Source organism: Rhinolophus sinicus, chromosome 18, assembly GCF_057876585.1.
Source record: "Rhinolophus sinicus isolate RSI-liver-muscle chromosome 18, RSI-T2T, whole genome shotgun sequence".
NCBI lineage: Eukaryota > Metazoa > Chordata > Mammalia > Chiroptera > Rhinolophidae > Rhinolophus > Rhinolophus sinicus.
This window is the reverse complement of record NC_142518.1, coordinates 101,048,122-101,066,110: the sequence shown is the minus strand read 5'-3', so window position 1 is coordinate 101,066,110 and position 17,989 is coordinate 101,048,122. Positions and strand designations below refer to the sequence as shown.

General features: G+C 42.6%; 1 protein-coding gene across 3 annotated transcripts in view; it reads left to right on the top strand.

Moving 5' to 3' along the window:
• The first annotated feature begins 6,260 nt into the window (after positions 1-6,260).
• Positions 6,261-17,989, top strand: part of ATP11C (ATPase phospholipid transporting 11C (ATP11C blood group)) — a 165,583-nt gene continuing 153,854 nt past the window's right edge. The window contains exons 1-2 of one of the 3 annotated variants that reach the window (XM_019750470.3): positions 6,261-6,336; positions 7,205-7,275. In XM_019750470.3, the coding sequence (XP_019606029.2) occupies positions 7,249-7,275 (27 nt within the window). In that variant the 5' untranslated portion in view covers positions 6,261-6,336; positions 7,205-7,248. Of the gene's footprint in view, positions 6,732-7,119; positions 7,276-17,989 lie in introns of those variants that run through there. The other 2 variants (XM_019750469.3, XM_019750468.3) reach the window with 2 other exon arrangements.

Sequence of the window (17,989 nt, the reverse complement as noted above, 5' to 3'; positions counted from 1 at the left end):
GAAATGAATAAACGAAAAAACGTTTTCCCAACTCACCACCCTTACTCCTTAGAATCACTGCATTCACCACTCTCCTTTGTCCCATAAATTCAATCAGTGATCGAATCTTGTCAATTATGCCTTCAAAATGTAGCTAAGGCTATGGATTTGGAGTCAGGTGGACCTGTTTGACTCTTTGTTCTGTTATTTTCTGTAATAGCTGTGACTTTGGGCAAGTTCCCTAACCTCCCAGTTTTTTTAATCTATAGCATGAGGATAATAGTGGTAGCTTATATGGTTAGTGAGAATAAATGAGAAATACATGTAAAGTGTAACACAGTGGCTGGTACATAGCAAGTGTTCAATAAATGACAGCTATCAAAACTATTAATATCTTTCACGGGGCATAGCCGGGTCCCTGGGATTGGCCTCTAGGCCCCCTGGTCCTCTGACCCAAGGTGGGAGGGATGCTGGTGACCCCGAGTCCTGACCTCTGTGCCCCCACCCCAGCACAGGGCCCTCCACACATTAAGCGCTCAATAACTAGGGGCGACAGGACTAGACCGGCAATAATTCAGTACTTTGGGGGCTCAGACCCCAAGTGGAAGCTGGAGGGATCACGTTCGTTCACAAAGGGCTGTGCGCTGAGCAGGTGCCAGGTGCGTTCCAAGCCCCGGCGGAGCCCAGGCGGTAGTATAAGCGGTGAAAAAGACACACAACAGTGCCCTCATCGAGTTGATATTTCAATGGCAACTGGTAATAAACAAAGTCATTGTAAAAAAAAAAAGCAAAACATCTTTCACTACTCCCCAGTGTAAACCCATACTCCCCCAGGGAGTTCTACCTGTTACTTCCTATCTTTGCCGTTTCTCTTTGCTGGAATGCTCTCTCCTTCCTTTCTGCCCATTCAAAATGCTATTTCCTCTTTTTATTAATTTTTATGTTTTGAAAGTAATGCATATTCATAATTAAAAAGTTAAATAAAGACATAATGAAAAAGAGCAGACCTCTACTACATCTCTCCCAACTTCTCATTTGTACCACTAAAGCAGGGGTGTCCAAACTGCGGCCCGTGCCGCGGGCCAACTGCAGCCTGCAATCCATTGTTAATTGGCCCGCAGCAAATTCCAAAAATATATTTAGTTTACTTAAATAAACCAGGTGAGGCAATACGTACTTCACCTCAAGTGAGTGGCCCAGATGTTTGTGTATTTTACCGCATATGGCCCTTGGTAAAAAACACTGAAAAAGTTTGGACACCCCTGCACTAAAGCAACCACTTTCAGTAATTTTAGCTGTTTCTTCTAGTATTTGCTTCCATATTTCTATATAATGTACTTATACTGATGTTTCTTGATCTTTCTATTTTTAGGTAGCACTTATTGCCTTTTTATTATGGAAGATAAAGATTTAGACCTTACAACACCAACCTTTCCAACTTGTTTTCCCTTCATCCTACAAGAGTTTTAACTTGGTGTATCAGTAAGATAGTGTTTTCATTCTAGTGGCTATGTAAATGCCTTACACTTTAGAGCCAAGTAGCATTTTATCGTGACTCATTTACTTTCTTGAGCAACTTTCAGTTTTTCCTAGAGTTAAAAACTACCTTGTTTTTTTTATTCATTTGTTTGCTTCATTTTCTATGTCTCGATCACTAACTCCTCACTAATTTTTCCATGCAATTGTAAAACCTTTCTGAATACTACTCTCTATGTGGTCAAACATATCAGGTAATCAGTTCATTTTTAAACAATTATCTAGAGACATCCCTCCTGTATCCTGCCATCTTCCTACTCTCCTCTGTCTTGGCTGCTATCTAGGTATGCCCCACAGCTGCTTACCTTGAACTTTCTTTCATTATCAGCTGAAGAATTCCCTTCACCTCTCTTTTATGTTCATCCCGTTCTCTGGGTCTCATGTCTTTGTGTTTCTTGGTTTACTCTCTCATATGATGGAATGCATATTCCAGTGGCTTCCTAAGAAAGGAGGTTGACATTTTATATCATTTACTACTCCTCAACATGGACCCATTGCTCCCGTAGGCAGGTCCACTTACCATTTATTGGAACATTTTCACCTCCATATCTTTGCCATTTCTCTTGGTTAGAACACTCTCCAACTTCCTGTCTGCATGTACAAATGCTATTTGTATTTTCAAACTAATTTTTATTTTTATGAAAATAATACATGTACATACTTTAAAAGTTAGTTATAAGGCTTATTGAGAGAAAAGATAGAAGACCCTTATCCCATTCTTTCCCATTCTCAATTTATGCTCCTAGAGGTCTTTTCCATTATTTTAAAATGTTGTTTCTTCTGGTATTTACTTCTTTATTGCTAAATAATATAACTATACTGGTATCTTTTAACTTAATGACTTCTTATTATGGAAGATAAAGATTTAGTCTTCTTATGCCATAACCTCTCTAACTTTGTCTCTATCCTCCCAATATAGTTTGGGAGGATGTAGAATTCTGAATTAGAAATCATTTTCTAGGGGGAGGGAGGTGGTAGATGAGGGTAAAGGGGATCAAATATATGGTGATGGAAGGAGAACTGACTCTGGGTGGTGAACACACAATGGGATTTACAGATGATACATCATACAGAATTGTACACCCAAAATCTATGTAATTTTACTAACAATTGTCACCCCAATAAACTTTAATTTAAAAAAAAGAAAAAAGAAATCATTTTCTCAGAATCTTGAATGCCAAACTATACCTTAATGAATTCACTGGGGTTCCTAGTGATTGCCTCTTCCCTTCCACTGTAATAAAATACCCCATCCTTTTTATCATTGGTTCTAGAATCTTGTCTGCCTTTGACATCATGATTACTAGACTATACCAACTTCCTCTTTTTGAAAAGTAAAACAATATTAGATCATCCATAATCCCCTTGGACTTCTGCTGTCCTCCATGATTACTAATCTCATCTGTCAGTACCCTCAATGTAATTAATACAGCTATTTGGAGCACTATAAGAGAGAGCCCTGATCTCATCTGACAAAGTGACATTTAAGCTAGATCTGAAAGATAAATAGCAAAGACCTTGTGAAATCATTCCAAAAGACATGGATGCAAGTGCAAAAACTGTCAGGGGAGAAGGAGTTTTGGTAACTCAAGGGATGAAAGGTGTTCAGTGGGGTGGAGTTTGGTGAGTGAGGGGGAGAGTAGGCCCACCCGAGGCTAGAGAGGAAGGCAGGGGTCAGAGAATTCAGGGCCTTGCAGATGATAGTAAAGCAAGATTTGGGACTTATCCTAACAGCAATGAGAAGCTACTGAAAAGTCATAAGCAGAGGAGTGACTGGATCTGATTCATCTTCCAAAGACTTCTGTGGTTGCAGTGTAAAGAATGAATTGGAGAGGGCCAATAATTAGGAAGATGTGGGTAAAACTGGTCTTGAATAAACATTAAGGCCAGCCTTGGAAGGGAGAAAGAAATTTCAAGTGGGCAAATGGTAGTCTCCTAAGGTATATTTGAAAGCTCTTGCAGAGACAGTTGAATTTCTTCAACTTGCTGATGGCAGTGATTTAGAGGCTGATATAACAGGTTCAATTTTTTCCATCCTTTTTTAGTATTAGATGGAGGAAGTGCCTTCTTTTCACCATTCCTTTCTGCTGGATCCTGAAATTGCTCATCAACTGACTGACTCCAGAAGCAGTTTGCTCCCCTCCTTCGCAATTGTGGACTGCATCCAGTGCCCTAGAGGTTGTTCTGCCCATTTGCCATGGTGAGATTTCTGAGGGGTTGAGGTAGAAGGTGGGAAAGAACAAGGGAGTCAAAAGAGGGGCTTGCACAGAAATGGGGCCACACGGTTAAAAATGTCAAGGAGGAACACTCCCTTCCCTTTATCCCACAGTAAGCATTCTATCTACTCAAGATATAATAAGAACAGAAGACTGCTTCCTCACAATTCCTGCCTGCAGGAGACTGGGGCTTCTGCTGCAGTCAGCTGATACACCACAGGAGTTGGTGTTATATACCGCAGCTTCTGACAGTTTAGGCTGGAGGAAGTTAGTTTTTGCAGTTCTGTTTATGGAGTTGGCCAAAAGAAAATACAGGCTGATGGTCTGCTTTTCACAGTCACTGACAACAGCTTTCTACTACACCTGGGTTTTCTTTAGAAACTGTGAAGAAGCACTGAAAAGAACAAAAATAATTTCTTCTTGTCTTAAAAAAAACAAAAAAACAAAGGAAAGTAACTCTAAAGGATGTGAAAGTAACTCTAATTTCAGGTTGAGTTTGGATATGGAAAAAAATTACCTTGCAAGAAATGTTATGTTTTGCTGAGCATATTTTAATTTATGTGGAATTGCATTTTTATAGTCAAGCAAATTAGTATGGACCCATGAGTATAGGTGTTGTGATGAAACAAATTAAGAGGACCTAGAGATAGTGGAATTACAATAACAAATGAAAATATGACAATACTGCTATTATCTTGGAGGATGCTAAATGCTTTGCTTTTAGCTGGGCAACACGGCAATGGTATGTGAGATAATACTCACACAATGGTGTGTGAGAAAATACTGCAAAACAATTTCCAGTTCTTTGATTTTTTTAAGTTGACCTGTTTGAATTCATAAGCAAAGCACATTTTTCCATTTGTTTTAACAAAATTGTGTATGAAAAGATATTACTTATTATTTACTAGTAAGCACTTGCATCACCAAATGTCTAAATTCATTTTCTAGTAACCGTTTTATTGATAAGCATGCATTTATTGATAAGGATTGTAGAATTATGCCTAGAACGAATGAGACCCCAAAATTCCAGAATCTAGAATTGGGCCTGCTATATAGTAGCTGTTCAACAAATCATTAGTGAGTTAAATTATACTAGTTGCTGTGTTCAATAAAAGTAAAGCCAGAAAATAAACTCTATTTGAAAATAAATCTTTAAAACTAGATGGCAAAAGCTTAGATCCATTTTGCAATAAAACAAAATATCCTACTATCTGATTAATATATATATTTAACATAAATCTCAAAAAATCATCAGATACAGCCTCAACTGTGAGCAAAGTGAAAGAACCACAATTAGGGAAAGAACTGGGAACGTACGGTTTTACTTCTCGGCGATTAGGACAGTTTGGGAACATACCTTAAGTCTCCTGCATTTGCACGTCATTGGGGATGGGCTACTCGCTCCCAGAATCCAGTTCAAACTTCATAGGGTGTTTCTGAAGATCCTTTTGGGGTTTAGTTCCTTCTGGCCGCCCCCGCCCACACCGGCTGGACGTCGGCGGTGTGCCCATTTTCTTAACTTGCCCTGCACTTCCTCACCCACCTCTTCCTCCACCTTGGACTTTGTAATGCCTCCTTTTGTCAGCTCTTGTAAAGCCTTCCTACTTGTAAAGGTCCAGTTTAATCTTCAGCGCATTCAGGAAAGTTTAACAACCCCCTTTTCAGATGCAATATCCCTCTCCCGTATTTTCCGAACCTCTACTCCAGCAGCTATCACTTTCTAACGGGTTGTTCTCGCACGTGTGTATCCCTTAACTAGACCGCGGCCATCTTACTGGGGAGGTCTTTCAAGAATTCGCCATGTCCCGCCCCTAGCACAGTGCCTGGTACAAAGAAAATGCCCAGTAAAGGTTTGTTGAAGTGAACCTGAACCCGAGACGAAAAAGAGAAGAGCCTATGGCCAGCAGTAAAGGCCCTTCACGACTTGAGGGGATGAGGCCCGTAATGTAGCGACCCCAGACTGGCAGGAGAACGTGGTCGAGCACAAGGCTCCGGTAGTTTCTGAACTCCCATTACTTAGCTTTTTACGTTTTATAGAGGAATCTGAAAAGTTCTTCAACAGCCTTGGGGCAAGCCATAAAGGGCGGTGGAAACTGGGTGAGGTGGGGTTGGGATGCCCAGTCTCGTGACAATTCTAGACTCAGCTTTCGTGTTTCGCTTTTAAAGATTCGTGAATTCCAGTTATAAACTAAGAGCCCAAACATGTAGAGGGTTTCACAATTTTCGCGCCCTTGGGAAGGCTCCCAGCATTCTGGGCTTTGCCTCATTCATCCCTATGATATTTCCCACCCGGGGAATCTACAGAGTGCTCGCGGCTTCCATATCCAGCCGGTCCTTAGAACTACGGCTCGGCCTGCGAGTTCAGCCGCTTCCTCCTTCAACCAAGCACAGTACGAGCGAATGGGGGAGCTCCCGGCCCGCGGTACTGGACGGAATAGGGACACGACTACAACTCCCAGGTTGCCCTGGGAGAAGTGCGGGGGAGGGGCGAGGGGCGGGGGTTGAGGCGGGGGGTGGCAGGGAAATACCGCCCCGCTGCGCAGCAGCAACAACACAAAGCCTGACTTTACAACCTCAGAGGGAAAGTGGAAGTAAGACGGCTTAGGTGAGAGGCAGGATGAGAAAAAGAACCAGAGGAGGGACAGACGCGTAGGTGGGAAAGGAGAGAGGCGAGGGCAGTGGGGAGACCCCCGCCTTTCCAGATGAGGAGGGGGCGGCTTTCATAACTAGTTCCCTTGCCCCGCCCGCGCTGGTGTCTCCACGGTGTCTTGCCGTTCTCACTCTTCGCGCACAGCCTGGCTGCCTCGTGGGCTTGGGGCTGGCTGGTGGGCGGCTCCGTGGCTCCCCAGCCCGGGTGCGGGACGAAAGCGCGGGGCGGCACGGCCGCGGCAGACCGAGGAGGGGTTGTGAGCGAAGCGGAGCCGCGGAGGAGTTAGGGCCGGGGCAGGGGAGGCTGGGACTCCCGACCGAGCCGGGGGAGTAGTCCCTGACTGAGGCGAGGTGAGGCGCGGGGTGCCTGCGAGAGTCCTCCCGTGCCCGGAGTGGGGCGGAAGCACGCGGGCTGGCTAGGGGAGAGGGCGGGCGGTGGCACAGCAAGGGGGAAGAGTGAAGACCGCGGGGGCCGAGCCCGGCGCCGGGGGAGAGATAGGAGCGTCTCCTCCCCTCAGGAGAAGCCTAACGTTCCTCCGCCTTCCCTCCCCTGCGCGCCGGGCTCGCCTTTTCAGCCGGCTGCTGTGGGATCAGCGGGGTGGCGGGTGTGGGGCCAGATACGGGGGAGCCACAAGGTTGACGCCCCCGGGACTGGCGGGCGGGCGGGCGGGCGTGGGCCGAGAGTGAGGCGGCGGGGGGTGGGGGCGGCAAGGGCGCGCGCAGCTGGGGGGCGGGGGGAACGCGCAGAGCCGAGGAGGGCGGCGGCAGCCGGCGGGTGGCGGGGGAGCACGCCGCAGTGTGTTGTGTGGACGGCACCTTCTCAGACAGACCGGCAGAGCCCAGCTTGGCGCCCCCAGCCTTGGACGTGATGTTCCGCCGGAGCTTTCATCGCTTTGTAAGTACACTCCCTGCGGCTCCACGCGGGCCGGTTCTCCGGCTCTTCAGCCCCTCCGCCGGGTCCCTCAGAAATGTTTTCTGAGCAAATAAGTGCATCTGTGGGAGACACCACCACTATACCCCCTTTTGATTCTCACTGAAACACGCTGTCCCGGCGGCCAGGGTAGGGAGGCAGGTAGGGCTCTCAAGAGTCCGTCCCCCCCCTCCCCAACACATCCATACGCACACACTCCTGACAATTTAAGCGGAGCTTTCCGGGGCCGTTACAAACTCCGCTTGAGACGGGGGCCCGTCTCAGGCTGGATGGTGGGAGACCGACCCAGGGGCCCCTCGGTTTGTCAATTAGTCGAAGATGGCGTTTTATTATCAGGAAGGTGGCTTTCTTTTGTCTCCTCTGCCGCGAGCACATGGAGGTAAACGTAGACCCGTATCTGTGGCCCAAAAAAAGAACTGGGGGCTGAGGGGACCGGAGGCGAGGGCAGGACTCAGCTTTGCCCGGGACTCGGCCGGGCGGCTGCAGTTCGGAGACTGGGCAAACTTTGGAGACCCCAGCCTGTGCTCACCTTTAGGGGCTGAGAAATAAAAGCGAGGGCGATTGTCGGTGGGCTGGATGGATATGGAGACGCCTGCAGGCGGCACAGCCGCTGCCAAGAGCCGCGTCTGGAGCCTCGCCGCGCCCTGAATGCCCCAGACATTGAACCCCTGGGGGAAGGCAGGCTGCGGCTGGACTCCTCCGTCCACGTTTCCCCCCTCCCAAGTCCCCAGAACACGGAATGTCTTTTCCGTGCGAGTTGAGCGTAGGGAAAAGCGATTGCTGCATGCTGACTTTTGAGTAACCTGTTTTACTCGTAAGAGGGTACGTTAAGAATAGAGCAAAACAGGGACCATGACTTATACGCTATTTGTCGTAACTTCCTTAATTGCCAGATGAGGTGGCGGGAATAGGATTTTGTTACTTCTAGTGATGTGAAAGAAAGGGTTCATCTGTAAGTTTAGATTTTTCTATCGTTAGGGAAAATGGTTGAGTACTGTGCGCTCCCCCAACCCCTCACAGTATGGGTTGGAGAACTTGTCGATTTGGGTCTTTTCATTCGATTATTCCTTATCAAAGCATTGCTGACGTTTTTCATGCGTTGCATGATTTTGCTCTCATTTTTTCTGCATTGGAAACTTTCACAAATGTACCTTGGCTAAAAGAAAAGATTGTACATCCCTCTATAGGATATTATTATCACAAGAGTGCTGCGTTAATGTTTTTCTAAATGTTCACCTCACCCAGAAACATGTCTTAGGAAATTGGAGCAGGTTACCTGTGGCACAGAGCACTACATCGTACATGTCAAGGGTCTTGAAATCTATAGGAACTGGATGCTTTGCTAAAGCAAGTGACTAAAATTGGTTCATCACATTTAACCAGAGAAGGTAAAAGAGCATTGTACTTCGTACTTCTATTTCACATAGATTCTTGTGATCTTGGAGTGTTGTTTGGGGTTGACAAAAAGGGAAAGGTGACAAAGAGATCTTATTGTAATATTTGGGGAAATGATAGTCTTTTCACATGGCATTCTTATAGTGGAAAACAACTGGACTCTGGTTCATAATAAATTCATTAGCTTAAAATTAAGATGTTGACATCGTCATTTTTTGTTTTTTTCAAGGATTTGAAACTGAACAACCCAAGTATTGGCCTAAGAGCCTCCTTTGCTTTGCTTTGCTTTTGCTAAGAGTGATCTGCATTGTTTCAGAGTCTAGTAATTAAGTGCTGCTGGCCCAGGACGCCAAGGCATGCAGTAGAATTTGCAGCAGTTCTTGAGGTGCCAGCCTGCAGGTTTGAGGCCAGTTCTTTGCATCCTGACCAAAATCTCCGCAGAAAATCCCTTAAGCTTACACTGAAATGAGCTTTGACCTCATTGTTTCAGCTGGAATCCCCAACTGCTCACATTTTCCCGCACAACCATGACTATGGTAAGTCTCGGGAATTTGTACCAGTGCAGTAAATCTGAGGGTTCTCAGGAGTTGTATCTGAGCCCTAGGCCTAGGGCAAGGAATTAGTCTGCAAACCATTGAATTGAATGTGAAGCGTGCTATGGAATATTCATTGCTAAAGAATGACTTCAAAATTTTGGGGGGCCAGATTTGATCTCCCTTAGATCAGTAAGCCACATGTCCTCATCTTTTGCCTGGTGGAGATTATTTGGGGGGCACTCCCCTTTAAATCACTATAAGGCTACCGTTAAAGCTTTTGGTTGGACTTGGAGATTTGTACAGCAGTGTAGATGTAGTCCAAGTTGTGTGCTGTTTTGTGATTGCTTTTACATTTCAGAGATGGGGCTGTGAAGTCTTACTAAACTTCAGTGTTTTTTGTATACCTAAAGTCTGAAGTGGACTTCGAATGTTAAATAAATTACACTGGTGGTGTTTGTAGTTGTTGGGCACTGCAAAGTAGATACTACATGTTAGGACAGGGATTTACATTTAAACCTGACATGGGATGTAAGTATATCTTGGAAGTAGCATCATCTGTGGTTTCGTAGTGTTTGCTGAATCATTTAAAGAAGGCCACTGATTTCCCCAGGATCTCCAATTTCAAACTAAAGAAATAGTGATTCGTTGTATTTTTTTAAAAGACATGGCCTTGACATCTTTGCCATTAATAATTGTTGTCTTTCCTTTCCGATGAATTATGACTTCCCTTTTGACAGTTTTGAGGTAGAAAGCAATTGGTGGATTTGATATAGGATTTTAGGATTTAGGCATGTTAAGTGGTGTCTTAAAAGATTTAAGAGTTGGATGCCTCTGAGTATTATAAAAGCACTGCCTATTCCCAGTCAGTATCTCCAGTCTCCATAAATACAACAAATAAAAATAAACAAATAAATAAACAATAGTAGCTATGTCTATCCAATTTATTTCCTTTAAATTGTATGTTTAGAGGTGGCCAGTGAGCTCAGTTGGTTAGAGCGTGGTGCTAGTAACACCAGGGTTGCTGGTTCAATCCCTGCGTGGGGCACGGTGAGCTGCACCTGCCTTAAAAAACAAAAAACAAACAAACTGTGATTGCAGTAGCATTTTCACATGGGTTTCACGAGAGTCTAAACAACAAGAACTTCCCCCTTTTTGACTTACTAAATTACTTCATGCTGAATCCTGTGTAGGATTGGAAACCTATTTAGGAATTAATCACAATTGAAATAAATATTTATTATTACCTTATTTACTCATTAAATAACCTGGAAACAACTTTTCCCCCACTCTACCTTTTACTGATTAAGCAACATAAAACTCCAAATGTATTCTAAATACCTTCTATAAGGCTTTACTCTTTGCTCCTTCTGTTTATGATTATTGCTCATAATTCATCCTTTTAGTGGATAATATTGAGTGCCTACAAATTAGGTGCTTTCCTGTGCTTTTAATGAACTTTTGGCAGAGGTGACATTCAGGCAGGTGAAGCTGGCCATTTTCATACCGATACAACTGTCCAAATGAGCTTGTTTCCTCACCCGGCCTGCCAGTTGACCACCAGTCAATCCCCAGGAGAACCGTAACTAACCTCCATGTGACTGATACGTAAAGAACCAGCCCATGAGTGAATTCAAGTACTGGTTTGTTGGATGATGGAAAAAATCATCAAGGCTGAGTGTTTGTCCAACATGGTTTATTAGTTCTCCCAAAGAGGGTGAAAGCCTCGGACACAAAAATACTGTGTTTTTCATCAAGGTAGTAGAGTTTCCTGTAAATCTGTAGTGCTTTATGTAGATTAATGTTTTGCATCTGGAATCCTTGAAATTGGGGGGAATTTTCTGGTTTGGTGGAAGAAGGTTCTGGGCTTCCATATGTGAACCAGGTGCTGTTTTCAAGTTTATGTCCTGTCACTTAACACTTACCTTCTTGGCCTGGTATAAAGGTAGATCAGCAGTGATTGTAACACAAACATTAGCATGGGTACAGCATATGTTAACACTACTGCAGTTTAATGATGAATGAGTGCTCAGCACTGCAGATAAGGGCATGGGATGCCCAATACCAGCATGTTGGCAGACAGCCCCTCAGTTACCACGGTGTATGGAGGGATTGCTGGTTCAGCTGACTCTGATAATGTTGAACCATGGGTCTCCAGAATTGGAAGGTTAATCTGTATTTGTAAAACACAGATTGTCGTCGACTTTTTTTGTCCCTCGTTTATTTAATAGAATATGAGAAGATTGGTGAAGCTTACCCTGTTTAAACAGATATTATTTTTGTAGGCTCTCCATTATGTATTGTCTTAAAATATTATGGCAGCTATATTTTCCTAGTCTCTTCCTCCTTACCTAGGTCTTGGTAAAAATAAGTTTTCTTGATAATGATCTTGCAGCTAGCATAGATGCTAAATAAATACTTGCTAAATTGTTTCTGTTTGTTTGTTTTTAACAGGATTTTATTGGGGAATAGTGTATACTTCCAGGACTTTTTTCCAAGTCAAGTTGTTGTCCTTTCAATCTTAGTTGTGGAGGGTGCCGTTCAGCTTCAAGTTGTTGTTCTTTCAGTCTTAGTTGTGGAGGGCACAGCTCAGCTCCAGATCCAGTTGCCATTGTTAGTTGCAGGGGGCACAGCCCACCATCCTTTGTGGGAGTCAAACCGGCAACCTTGTGGTTGAGAGCCCGCTGGCCCATGTGGGAATTGAACTGGCAGCCTTCGGAGTTAGGAGCACGGAGCTCCAACTGCCTGAGCCACTGCGGCCGGCCCTTGCTAAATTGTTTTGAACTGAATCGATAACATACTCTGAGTCAGTAATAACAGGTGAAAAGTGATCTATTGAGTAAGTAGCTACCGAGAAGTTAGTGCATTTCAGACTGGGCTACTATTAAGTGCATAGCACTGAAAATAACTTATTTCAGTGGACAGAGTACTATACTATGCTTATTCTAAATGAGAAAAAAATAGTCTTTTCATGCCCACTTAAAAAGGAATCACAAAAAGTTGAGCATTTAGTTAAGGCTGCTTTCTCGATTAGCCAGAAAGATTATCATTAGCACCTTCCCCTTTCTTGGCCACTCATAGAAAACTGTAGTTAACATACTGTCCTCAGCTTCTAAAATTATAAGCAAGTTCGTATTCTTTTTATTAAATCTGTGCATAAGTTTATATTTTCTGTTACCACTGGCACATCAAATCTTTTTGAAAACCAAAGCTGCAGTTGTTAACTCTCCTAGAGCTGTATGTGTTTTGACTTTACGTGGTAAGTGTTCATTATTTGGACTCAGGATACCACATAGTATTGAGTGCTGGGAATGTAAGGTACGCTTTCCTCTGTTTGCATCTGATCGCGGCCACCGTCAGCTGGGTGGATACCTATAGTGAGAAGGCAGAGCACACCAGAGGAACTGAAGAGTTTGACATATTCGGAAGCAGTTTTGTTTTTAAAAGAGCCTCAACGTTGTTAGAAGGGTTAGTGCAAATCCTACTTCTGCCATTAACTACCCAGCTTGGGAAACGGGGCATAGTAGTTCATATACATCAAAGTGTTACTCAAAATGGGGTCCTTGGACTTCTTGCATAAGAATCATATGGGATGCTTGTAATAATAAACACAGGTTCCTGGGCCTCAAACCTACTTAAGCCAAGTCTTAGGTGATAAAGGTCCCAGGAAACTGCATTTTTAGCAAGCACTCCAGATGGTTCTTTGGCTCACTAAAAATTGAGAACGCCCATATATAGTAAACACTACAGTATTTATTTTCTATGTACACTGTTCGCCTCTCTGAACTTTACTTTCTTTATCAACAGAATGAACATAGTAGTACCTACTTCACAAGTGGGAACGATGTTTGGTAGACTGTTCAACACAACCAGTTGTGTCAGGTCCCCAGCCACTCCCAGGTTTGATGGTTTACTGGCAGAACTCAGAGGGCTCTGCGTGGAGTTGCACTCACAGCTATGATTTATTACAGCACAAGGATAGAAAGCAAAGTCAGCAAAGCGAAAAGGCACATGGGGCCAAGTTGGGAGGAAACCAGGCACATCTTCCAACAGTCCTGCCCCACCGGAGTCACACAGGTTGTGCTTAATTCTTCCAGCAATGGGTTGTGACACCTTGTGTGACATGCTGTCTACCAAGGAAGAGCATCAGGGACTCAGTACCCAGGGTTTTTATTGGGAGCTGATTACATAGATACCTTATGCCTGGTATGTGCCAAAATTCTAGACTCTAAGAAAGAAAACGTATTTAGCATAAATCATATTGTTTGCAGTGTAGGCGAGCCACTCTTACCAGTTAGGGAGGTGGAAACCTTCCCAAAATCCAAGTCCCCAGACACCAGCTGGGTACCAACCTTGCATGCAGGGATTTTTAACAGTAGCAGTCTCAGACCTGCTGTATTAACTCTCTCCTACACACTAAGGGTATGAAACACTGATATTTTTCAATGAGGGGAAATGACTTGTCTGTGGTCATTAAGCTGATCAGCAAAGCTGAGACGATCTTGAGACTTCAGCAATCACCACCTACGTTTCATTGCTACACCCAGCCATGCTTCTGGATTATGGGTCATTCCTTTTCCCATTGTTAAATGCATTCACTGTTTGTCACTTGCAGCCGAAGAGCAGACCGCGGTGGTACACTGATGCAGCCAGTGGGGGAGCCAGGAAGTATTGATGTTTCTGCCAGTTTAGCGTCAACACTTGCTGGTTTCCTCTCTGGAGCATCACCAAGTTCGTGGATTTTCATTGTTTTCTAACTTGCAGATTTTTGTTCTTGCCCCCACCCCTCTTTGTTCCATCCATTCTCCCATAGTCTCAACACTCATTTGTATCATTACTTCATCCTTTTCTATACAGGGCTAGCTGTCAGCTCATAGGCAGATGATTGAAAAATCTTTTGGGTAACAATTCCAAAGAGCGGGGATACTGAAGAGTATTTAGTCAAGGATGACTATGTAGGAAAAACTGCCAAAAGAAAAAAAAATTCTTGGACTAAAAAATGCATTTTACGGCAATATTTATAAATATTGTTTTATTCCCGGATTATTGTTTTTTTAGTTTTATAGTCATGGATAACCCCGGCAATATCGCTGTGGTGATTCTTAATTGTCAGCCTTTTCTTACTGTTATCGAAAGGGGAAATGAATAATTCTTTTATGATTTGGGCAAGGATAAATCAGGAAATCATATTGGCAGGCGCAGTAATCCTACAGATCAACAGGGAGCAGAAACCAGGAGGGAACTGGCACAGATAAATAACAGCTGGGTAGAGCAGATTATGTAAGCTACACCTGTTGTCTAAGCAGTGGGGATGTTCTTCAAGCTTCACAATGTAGTTTGCAGTAACATGGACTCGGGTCTATATGTAGCAATAGTTCACAGTTCACGGTTTACTTTGGCTTCTTTTCTGAAAACATCTGTATGAATCACAGCTTCCTTTGACCTCTCATGCCGTACTTGATGCTACCGTGTTTCCCCGAAAATAAGACCTAGCCGGACCATCAGCTCTAATGCGTCTTTTGGAGCAAAAATTAATATATAAGACCCGGTATTATATTATAGCCGATATTATATTATATTAGACCGTGTCTTATATTAATTTTTGCTCCAAAAGACACATTAGAGCTGATGGTCCGGCTAGGTCTTATTTTCGGGGAAACATGGTATAAACCTTTCCTGTGCACTCTTATCACAATTGGCTTACATTTGCATATTATATTTGTTTGCTAACTTATTTAGTATCAAGCTTCCCTCTGTATCATAAGTTCCATGAAGATAGGAACTGTGACCATTTTTGCTTATTGCTGTGTTACTAATGCCTGATTGCCTGACATATAGTATATGCTCAATAAATACTTGCTGAATAAATGAAATATGATTCCTAACCTGTATTTCTAATCTTATTTCCCATTTATAATCATAGACTTTTAGAGCTGGACGGACAGATCAAATTGTTCAGTCTTTAGACATCACTGTTGTGTTCAGTTAAAAAAATTACCTTTGCTCATACTTTAGAAATGAAGCCATTTATTCTAGGCTCACATGCTGTATTTTGTAATATATACAACATCAAATCTATTTCTCATTATGTTTTCAGGTATTTAATATTCTCTGATGTAGTTAATAACTATATGAGCATCACCATTGTTGCCTACACATTTATTTACATCATTGACTTTCTTGAGAATTTGCTATTATACTTTAAAAGTACTCGCTTCACTATAAATAACATAAAATATTTACTGACTGATATTTTTTATTTTGGATTCCTGATAACTTTTTCCTACACATTTTATAACTGATTTTTAAAAAATTTATAAAACAGTTATATTGAGGTGCAAGTACTTTTATTGTTACTATTTTTGTGAGTTTTTTGCAGTTTTGCTGGTTACCAGATACTCAGAAATGATAGGGGTGTGTCATTTAAGCCCTTAATACACAAGGATGGAAATAATCTCATTATATGGATCAAAATTTGAAATGGGATTTCTTTTTTTATCATTTTTTTAACCTTCAGTGTAGGCATTTGTGTTCTGTTACGCTGTCTGTGTGCAGAACTAATTATTCCAATTAGTACCTTGGATTACTGATTCATGGCTGCATGAACATATTGCATGCAGCTTTATGGAATTGTTTTAGCTGTAAGTTGTTTGTGCCTTCTTGCCATTATAATAACAACACCAGAGTGGTAAGTTCCTGGCACTGTTTTAAGTTCTTTACAAGCATTAGTTCATTATACGTATTTGCTTATTATTAGGGTCCTCCAGATAAACAGAACCAATAGGGTGTATGTGTGTGTTATACGTGTATGTGTATATATTTAAATACCTATATATTTAATATGCTTAATAGTATTTAAGTGTACACATAAATATGTGCATTTCTTCATATATATATATATATATACATATACTTATGTATATATGTAAAGAAACTTATTACAAGGAATTGGCTCACATGATTATGGAGGCCAACAAGTCCCAACACCTGCAGTCAGCAAGCTGGTGACCCAGGAGAGCCAATGGTGTGGTTGCAGTCAGACTGGGAAGGAAGGCCTGAGAACCAGGAAAGCTGACGGTATGTGTAACTTACACTGCCAGGCTGAGGGCCAGCAGGCTCTATACCCTGCAGGAAGCAGTATTTCAGTTCAAGTCGGAAGGCAGCTTAAACTGATGTCGCAGCTCAAAGGCAGGAGGAATTTCCCCTTACTCAGAGGAAGGGCAGTCTTTTTCATTCTCTTTAGGCCTTCAACTGATCGCAGAAAGTCTACTGACATTATGAAGGGCAATCTGCATGCTCTGATTTACTGTTTACCCATTCAAATGTTAATCGCATCCAGATACACCTTCACAGACACACCCCAAATGTTTAACCAAATATTTGGGCACTATGTGGCCCAGTCAAGATAACACGTAAAATTAACAAGATAACACATTATACTTATGTACTAGGATCACATGAAGACGAGTGAGCAAATCCAAAGTGTTTATAGACCAGGACTGGAAGAACTTAGCATAAAATAGTTTGCTAGCCTTCCCATCTATAAAATGAAAGGCTTGGACTGCCACCTGGTCTGTGAGGCTCAGCAAATCCTAAAACTGGTAAGCGATCTTTGAGACCATTTGTTTAATTGTACAGTCTCTTTACTTTACGTATCCAGCTGAGGAAACAGACAGAGGGCAAGTGGCTTGTCTACGATTATTCAGTGAATGTGAGTTCAGAAACGTGGAATTCAAGGTCAGCTCTGTACCCTGTGTCTTCAGTTTCCTCTTCTGTGAATTATGAGGGCTCCTAGATCATCTGTATTTAAGTTTTTTCACAGCTTTTTAATTTTGCACTATATGTTTATGCTTCACAGCCCAGCAGTGGATCTTGCTGGATGGTTTTCTATTAGGTTGTTTATCTCTGATGGTCTTCAGGTCTCCATCTCTTGATTGGTCATTTGACGTACTTTGCGCCAATAGTAATGAGCATGAACTAAATTGTCTATACTTTGAATGGGAACAATGACAAATTTTAGGAAGAGCTGTTCGGGCTATTCATGGGCTTTTAATAGTGGTTGTCCTTTCTGTTTTTACACTGACCTGAATGGTGGGGGATCAAATGGAGACCCGTACCTTTGTTAGTACTATGCTGTAGAGTTAAACTAAACTCTTGAATATATTAATCTCTTAGCTAACAGCTCTAATGGAGGAGAGCATTTCTGGTGATGCTACAATATGATGGGCAGGCTTCCTGGGGAGTACCACTACTGTCGTCTTTGCTAATGGCCCCCAGACATTATTTCTCAAAGACACATATTTGTCTCTACTTATGAACACAGTTGCACAGTGGTAGGCAGAGAAGCAGCTCTTGGATTGGCTGAGTGACAGCTGCTAGGAGACAGTAAGAGGGAGTAAGTAAATAATTTGTATGTATATAACTAAGAACCAATAGTATTTTGGAGCAGAAGTGGGTGCGTGCTGTGTTTTATTATAGCCAGTGATTCAACCAGAAGATAATAGCCATAGCAAGCAAGTAGTTTCATGGAATTCTATAAATGAAATCTATTTTAAAAGTTATAATCATTTGTTAATTTAGATTAGACCTTAGACCTTGATGAAAAGTATCAGTAAACTATATCCCTGTTTTGAAATGTAAGGCAGTGCTATTAAAATATTCTTGTGCAAATTGAGACATGTTACTTATCAAAGATACTAATGAAGGCAATGTAATCAAAATCAAATCAAGTGAAACTTGGGGGCTGGACT